Source organism: Camellia sinensis, chromosome 11, assembly GCF_055761805.1.
Source record: "Camellia sinensis isolate YWXY chromosome 11, ASM5576180v1, whole genome shotgun sequence".
In the NCBI taxonomy this organism is placed as follows: Eukaryota; Viridiplantae; Streptophyta; class Magnoliopsida; order Ericales; family Theaceae; genus Camellia; species Camellia sinensis.
In genome coordinates this window covers 170420174-170428276 of record NC_138971.1, presented here as the reverse complement: position 1 = coordinate 170428276, position 8103 = coordinate 170420174, and the positions used below count along the sequence as shown (strand labels likewise).

The window sequence follows — 8103 nt, the reverse complement described above, 5'->3', positions numbered from 1 at the left end:
CAAGTAAAATAATTATTAATGACATCTCATGTCACATAATTCAAAATAAACCAATAATCAACATAAAAGATTTCTTAAAATTTACTTCCCAATTAAATGGAACGATATAACTACATACATCTTCATGTTTAAATTTCTCTAGTGTTTAAACACCCATCAAAAATTGATTGGAAAAACTCAAATTAATCTATTTATGTACAAGGTCAACATATCAATTTATCATTCCAAATCACATGAAATTATTATTAAGAAATAACTTGAGTTGATATCATACATGCATATCAAACGCATCAACTAAAAATAATGAATTAACAAAATAAATTAATCATGCATGATTCCATGAGATAAAAAGATTCTCAACCCATAAATAAAATTCAACGCGTTTTGAATTTTAAACTCCAAAAATGACAAAACATACCTTCATTTAATCAGTTTGATTTTTACATAAATAAACTAACTAAATATGCATTCAAATGTTCTTGTGAATATATATATTTTCCGACTCATGTGCAGAAACTATTCACGACTACGGATCCACACACAAAAAATAAAGAATGATTCAGAAAACCAAAAAAGAAAATAATCTTGCCACAAAGGTTTCTTTGTAATAAAACTGAAATTAGTTTGTAAAACTAATATATAACTACAGTATCAAATACTTCCATATATACTCACGATGAAATATGATAAAGTCAAAAGAACTATGATAAATTAACAAAATTAATTTTCTAGTTACTAAAACCAGAAAATAAATTATAACATAAAATAATTTTATTTTCCTTGTTACTTAAGCTAGTAAAATAAAATACCGAAATAATATCTGATTACAAAAATCAGAAAATAAACCACAAATTAATTTTCTAATTACTAAAACCAGAAAATAAATTATAACACAAAATAATTTTATTTTTCTTGTTACTAAAACTAAAAAATAATATAATTTTATTTTCTTTGTTACTTAAACTAGAAAATAAAATACCACAAAAATATTTTATTACAAAAATAAAAAAAAACAGAAAATAATTTTCTAGTTACCAAAACCAGAAAATAAATTATAGTTACTAAAACCAAAAAATAATTTTATTTTCCTTGTTACTAAAACTAGAAAAAATAAAATACCAAAATAATTTTCTGTAACACCAAATAATATTCTGCAATTGTTAATAACACCAGTATATTACTACTAGTTGTTAAAGAAAATAGACAGTATATTACTACTATCCGTCAAATAGTTTATAAATACTATTTATATTTTCCAACCAGAATATTACTTTGAAAACACAAAAAATTAAATACAATGAAGATACCAAAAATAGTCTGTCTTAAGATTGTTGGACAATCTTCACTGTATTTAAATAGATTAAATTCTATTGTGTACAAAACAACAACTAGAATATAAAGAAATAAAGAAAATGAGAGAAATTGTTTGATTACAAAAATCGAACTTGAAATAAAAATAAATAAATAAAAACAGATTTTATTTTGTTACAAAAACAAAATTAAAATCTGATTTAAATAAATAAAACAGAATAATAAATTAAACAACTTACTTGGTTAATTTCTTTAAATAATTATCTGATCAAGTCCAGTGTTTGACATTGTGTCCTTAAAGACAGATTCGTCCTCTCCACGGTGTTTTCAGAATTTGGACGTCTATCTCCCAAGATAAAATGATTTACTACAAATAATAGAAGCACTACAAATTGTTTGCCTAACGAACACACTAAGTGTTTATACTCTCTCTGACAAGAAAATAATGCAGCAAAATGAAGAGGATGTTTGCAGAATTATGAAGGATGAAAATTAGAGTTCTAAAAATCCAAATGAGGGTTGTCCTATTTATAGATGTAAAGGTCGCTGCAGGTTTTGAATTGAACAGGTATGAAACCTGTTGGTTTTAAATTCAAACAGATTTAAATCTGTTGAGTTCATAATTTAAACAGATAAAAAACGGGAAGAGCTTTGTTTGGATATACAGTAAAACCAGACCAGTTTATTTCTGGTTTAATTTGAAAACAGGAAGGGCCCTGTTTGGATGTACAGTAAAACCAAACCAATTTAATTTGAATTCTGAATTTTATTTTACCAAAAATAAAATTAAATTCAAATATTTTTGACCCAAAAAGATTAATATTGGGCCGGACAAGCCCAACCCAACCACACACCACGCACCCGCGCCCAAGCCCAGCCCGTCCGCCCGACCGGACAGACGGCGGCGGCGCGCTCAAGTAAGTTGTTTAATTTATTATTTTGTTTTATTTATTTAAATCAGATTTTAATTTTGTTTTTGTAACAAAATAAAATCTGTTTTATTTATTTATTTTTATTTCAATTTTGATTTTTGTAATCAAACAATTTCTCTCATTTTCTTTATTTCTTTAAATTCTAGTTGTTATTTTGTACACAATAGAATTTAATCTATTTAAATACAGTGAAAATTGTCCAACATTATGTGTTCAAAATTTTTTTCTATAAATTAAGAGCAAGTTGAGTAATCTCACAAAAAGATCAGGGTCTCTTCTATGTATTGACCTTGCTCCAAGGCAAGCGCTGGTTAACCATTGCTAAAGACGAACCGCCAATGGATTGGCACTCTAAATCTGATCCGGGATTCTGGGGAGAACTCATATCTGCTTCGATAAGCAAAGCCAAGTCTATACCCGAGCAATTGGAGAAAAAGGTGGGTTGAGTTTAAAAGATGGTGGGATTTCTTCCATCTTGCCAACTTTTCTCTTTTCCTCCCCTGTGACGGCTTCAATTAAATCTTTGACTTCCTCCTCGATGAACACTCTCAACGAATTGCATTGCAACAATTGCTTGTCTCTCTCATGCCCAACAGCAATTGAGGCTTCTGTAGAATGCAAGATAGCAACACAAACAGAGAACGCTTGCAATGTGGATAACTGTGCATGGAAGTCAACTGAATACCGTCCCTCCTCTATAACTGTCATGGTCAACGCCGGTGTATTTTCCTTTGCTCCCTATATTCAAGTAGAATGAAGTAAGAGCCTGTGAGAGACAGACCAAAATGTACAAACAAGCACATTTTATGTTCAAAGGTGACAAATATATTAATTGGCATTAAGAGAACCATCTAAACATGACATGAACAAATTATGTTCAAAATGGAATTAAATAACACCATTTTTGTCGTCTAAAATGGAATCATTACCCAACAAGAGTCATTCAACTCGCCAGGGAATGGGAGATGACAATGGAATCATTGCATTGAATTGTTAATGATATTAACTTAGATGAGCTCAGGAAGAACACATAAATTAATTTAATAAACAAAATGGGTCGATCTCAAACTTGTGAATCAACGAGGAATAGAATTAGTTTCATATGGTTTCCTAAAACCCTTTCATTGTATCCTACAGAATAAAAAAAACATGTATTGAACATATCGGCTTTTACCAAAAACAAATCAACATTCTGATAACTGAAGACTGTAAGTGCCTTGAGGATTTGTATATCCAGGTTGTGTAGTGGGCAAACAAAGAGATCTGACGTTACAATTTCTTGTGCCATCATCCTAAGAGATTACTCATCTTTTTCCCCCATGGAATTGTGCCATTCCCCTCATTAGGGCTGCAAAACTAATAAAGCTACTTGAGCTTGACTTGTGTTCAGCTTGTTCGGGATCAGTTTGATATGTAATCAAACCAAGCTCGAACATACTTTAAAACTCGTTAAGTTTTCAAGCTGCTTGAACAACCTAACTCGGCTCAATAATCCTATATGCATCATAAACAACCAAGCTACTTGAGCTTGAGTCATCAAAAGCTCATTTGAGATTAGCTTGTTATGTAAACAAGCCAAAAGCTTGGATACATTTTGAAACTCGTTAAGTTTTCAAGCCATGTTTAAACAACTTACTACTTGGCTTGCTTGTAGCCCTAGCCCTCTTTTTTTTTTTTGTTTTGTTGTTGTTGTTGTTTAAATCAATCAACGTCAATCCTCAATATTAAATTTTTTATTATCCAAGACATGCTACCTGGCATAAGACGAGAAGCTTACCTGAACAAAAAGTTCCAAAGGCCGCTGATTCTCCACAAGCAGATAATCTTCACCACTCTGAATATTGGGACTGCCAAAAACAGTAAGAGGGCATGCCATGTCCCAACCACCACAGTCGCAACCTCCACCCAACCTCCATCGATCAAGTAATGGCGAAGGACCACGACTCTCACTACTAGGCAAACTATGGTTTCCAGACGGGGTGACCACATTTACCTTTGTGGTGCTTGAGCAATCCCCAATACCTTTCTTTCTCTCCTCCATCGCTGAGAGATCAAGCAAGTTTGGATGCGGTTGATCACTCTTCTCATCTCCTCCCTTGTGTTTCAAGCTTTCCCTCTTTGCAAATGGGACTTGTATGACAACGGCTGCTATTTCAAGGCTTGGATGCAAATCTTCCAGTGCCCAAGGGTGTGGAGTCAATTTATCGAAATGCCCATTGTCAGTGGAGTGTTTTAATTGAAGTTTGAGCTTCGATTGATCAGACACATTGTCCAACTTGCTAGTTCCACCAACCGAGCTTTGACTTGAAACCTTGGGAGGTTTAACCACATCAGAGGACTGGTTAGGGTTTCCCCGAGCAGCAACACTTCGTCTTCCATGAGCAACATCGTATAACACGAACTCCGTCACCATAGAGTTTTCAAAAGACCCAGCATCTTTGAGCTCTGTACATAAATAACATGAAACTTGCATTTGTCCCACCATAGAGGACTCTTTGTTGCTGTCTTTCAATCCCCAACCATTATTACTCTTCCTTCTATTATGAAAAGTGTATACCCAATTCAAAGCATTGTCTGCTTTCCAAGTCCGGGCCATGAAAACATCTTCTGGGTACTTCAATGAGAACTCAAAAAATGGCACCCCATGTTTATTTTCCAACTTGAGGCAGCCGTGCAAGTGAGCTGGTGAACATGAAACTGCTGAATTACAGTGATCTTTTTTCCCAAACTGAGAACCAAATTCGGGACTCTGCATCGTGTTTGAAAACTCGTTCAGTAGAGATTTTCGCAATGTGTTGTTGTTCCTCCCAACGGTTGCAAGCCGGGCTGGTGGAAGCCCGCCAGGCTCACTTGCAGAAGAACCCAAAGGACTCCGTTGAGACTTCGACTTTGTGAATGGATCAAACATCTTTTTGATAGGGCTGAACCGTGTCTTTGGACTGCTTGGTTTAGAGCCATCACTTTCTGATTGAGAAGGTGAAAGGGGCAGTGCCAGTTTAGCAGATAACGACTTATGCAAAGCAAGAGCAGTGTCTCTATCCCGAAAGTCAATACCATCATCAATAGGACCAACATCAGGATCACATCTGAACTTCGGATCACACATCTTTTGTCTCTCCATATTTTCAGCAGAGTGGTCTTCTTTGCCATTTAAATTCGAAGGCATTTCTAAAAACCCATCAGATGATACAACATTATCTGTACCATGGTGAGAGAGATCCAAGAATTCTTCAATGAGGGGCATGGGAACAGAAGTTGTACTTGAGTCTGAATTTATTGACACCACTGAGGATCTTTTCCGTTCCATGAGAGAGCTATTCTTCTCAGAGCTACACAAAGAGTCAACAATTCCCATGGAGAAAGCATGGCTTCCCGATGATTCAATTTTTCTCCTACCCTCCATAGCTACAATCTTCCTCATCTTCCTAACTTCTTTGGAGTTCTGATATACAGAACCCCGCCTTAGCACTTCGTTCCCTTCCAGCCCTGGAGACCTAGATGGATTGAATTTACAAGATGAACTGCGATAGCGGCGAAAGTTAATCTCTTTGAAGCCCTCCTCTAAGCTGAATAGATCGTTTGTGGTACACGTAAGTTTTCCTTTGACAATTCTCTTTTCAATTCTTGAAGAACACCGAGGTGATGGAAGAACAGTTTTTGGGCTCCCACCCACTTTGCAATATTTGTCAAATTCCAACTCCATGTCTTGTCCCATCAACAGATCTACAATCTACAGAAAATACAAAAAAAAAAGGGCAAACACAAGCAACATTAAAACAAAACTCAAAATCAAAATTAAACTGAGAATTAGAATTGAATATGATCTCCTAAATAAAGATCCTCTACCAATATACTTGTTAAAGCACATTGTTTGGTTTCATCCAAAATCAAAGCTTTTAGGTTCAATTTTTTTCGAGGCATTTTGAAATGATTGACAACAAAAGCACTCCTAAGCATAAATCCCATAAAGATGGAAGTAAAAAAGTCGATGATCATTGAATGTTGCATGAAAATACAAAAGTCATATATAAACTTAGAGCAGCAGACAATCTGTTTGATGAAAGCACCGTGAAAAAATGTATACATAAAACAAAATCTCAGAGAATAGCATCCAATTAAAAGAACACAACCAAAGCCTTACTTACCCATTTGCTCAAATTAGAGAAAGAAAATGTATTCAAGCAAACCAATCAATTAACCTCAAACCTCAAATTTCCTTAATCTTCAAACCTTGAAGCAACAATCCAAATTTCAAAAGGTCTTTAACTCTGGAGAATAGCAAATTCATGGATCCTAATAATGGTTCAAAGCTTGAGATCAAAAGAACCTCAAAAAACTGCTGTTGGTTAGTACAATGAAACTGAAACCCTAAAACTAACAAGCAACCTCAAGGTACCTATAGAAACCCAAAAATGAAAAAATGGGTGTTAGAGTAATAGAGAAATAAAATCATTAAAAATCAACATCTTTATACACACTTGCATTCCAAGCCAAACAAAAAGCAGAAATGCTTGTGAAAATGGGCATACCCCACTAGATCTCAGAGAAGAAAACTCAAAAAGAAAAACCCAACAAACTGTAAGTAGAACCAATCATATCCTCCAATCTCTTGATCTCAAAGGCTTCATATGAAAGAGCCCATTTTACACACAAACACTCTATGAGAGAGAGAAATCAAAGACAACCCATCTAAAAGAACAATTAGATGCGAACAAAAGAGTACCTATATTTCTACAAAAAGGCAGATGGGTAAAAATAAAGAAATGAACAAAACAAGACTAATCGCAGTAAAGCATAATAAAACACAAAAAGAGTCTTGTAGAGAGAGAAAGCATGCCTTGTAGAGAGAGAGTGTGTCTCCTTCTCTTACATGAGGATTGAGAGACAGAGAGCTGCCAAGCTTTTGTTCATGTCCGCTAAACTCAATTCATATGCTGCTATGTTCTATGCTTGTTGCCGATAGTGTAGTTTGTTACTCTCTGTCTCTCTCTGCCTCTCTCTCTAACTTTTGTTTTTCACGTTATGTCTTTGGGCCGGTCAGCAGTGGCTTTGAACAGATTGACCAAGTTTGAAAAGACATAAATACCCTTCAGAGACAAGTGTTTAGATCCAGATTCCAAAGTTAAGTTAGGGGTATTTTGGGTATTTGGTTGACATAAGGTAAGAGAGGAAATTATTTATTACATAAAAGAAACACTGTCACATCTGAGTATATTATGTTGTTGGGAATTGCAGATTTGCTTAGGGCTTTCCCTAGAATTATTATTAACATGGATGATACTTCACTAATTTTTGTTCATCACCTGTGATATTAGGATAATATTAAAAATTTTATCAAATTTTTTATTAAATATGGATGTGGGACTCACATAGAATCCATATGATGTGAGTATCACACTCATGTAAAGCATTTGATAGAAAATTTAATAAACTTTTGATGTCTCTAATATTTTTTATGATATTAACATTAATATGTAAGACATTTGATAGAAAATTTAATAAAATTTTTGATATCTCTAACATTTTTTATGATATTAACATTAAGCTCTGCATGATAATAAATTAAAATTTGACATTGATATCATTAAAAATAATTTTTAAAAGTAATAAATTAAATGTCTCAAATATTTTTTTAGTATTAATTTAATTTTTACTAAAATTTATATTGGATCTGATTGTTGTTATTTGCATTTAGCCCACTTACTTGTTAAGATAATTTTAAAGTATTATAGATTTTTTTATTATAGTAAGGGTTTGGTTGGGAAAAACTTTCTTGGCCTGACTTTTTGCTAAATTAACACCGTTTGGAAGAATTTTTTTAGCTTTTTTTATTTTTTTATTTTTTTGTCAAAGAAAAAGT

General features: G+C 33.6%; 1 protein-coding gene across 6 annotated transcripts; it reads right to left on the bottom strand.

The window, feature by feature from the left end:
* Positions 1-2395: 2395 nt before the first annotated feature.
* LOC114257363 (bromo-adjacent domain protein, putative (DUF3527)) lies at positions 2396-7266 on the bottom strand. 6 transcript variants are annotated; one of them, XM_028197119.2, is made up of 4 exons: positions 6773-7016; positions 6389-6639; positions 4021-5973; positions 2396-2981 (listed from the first exon to the last, which is right to left on the bottom strand). In XM_028197119.2, exons 3-4 carry the CDS (start codon positions 5956-5958, stop codon positions 2655-2657), a joined length of 2265 nt encoding a protein of 754 aa, XP_028052920.2. In that variant the 5' UTR covers positions 5959-5973; positions 6389-6639; positions 6773-7016; the 3' UTR covers positions 2396-2654. The 6 variants fall into 6 exon arrangements, with proteins under 6 accessions (XP_028052920.2, XP_082752242.1, XP_028052918.2 ...); XM_082896116.1 differs by having other exon boundaries at positions 6450-6639; positions 6773-6905; XM_028197117.2 differs by lacking the exons at positions 6389-6639; positions 6773-7016 and adding an exon at positions 7081-7266.
* Between the last annotated feature and the right edge of the window lie 837 nt (positions 7267-8103).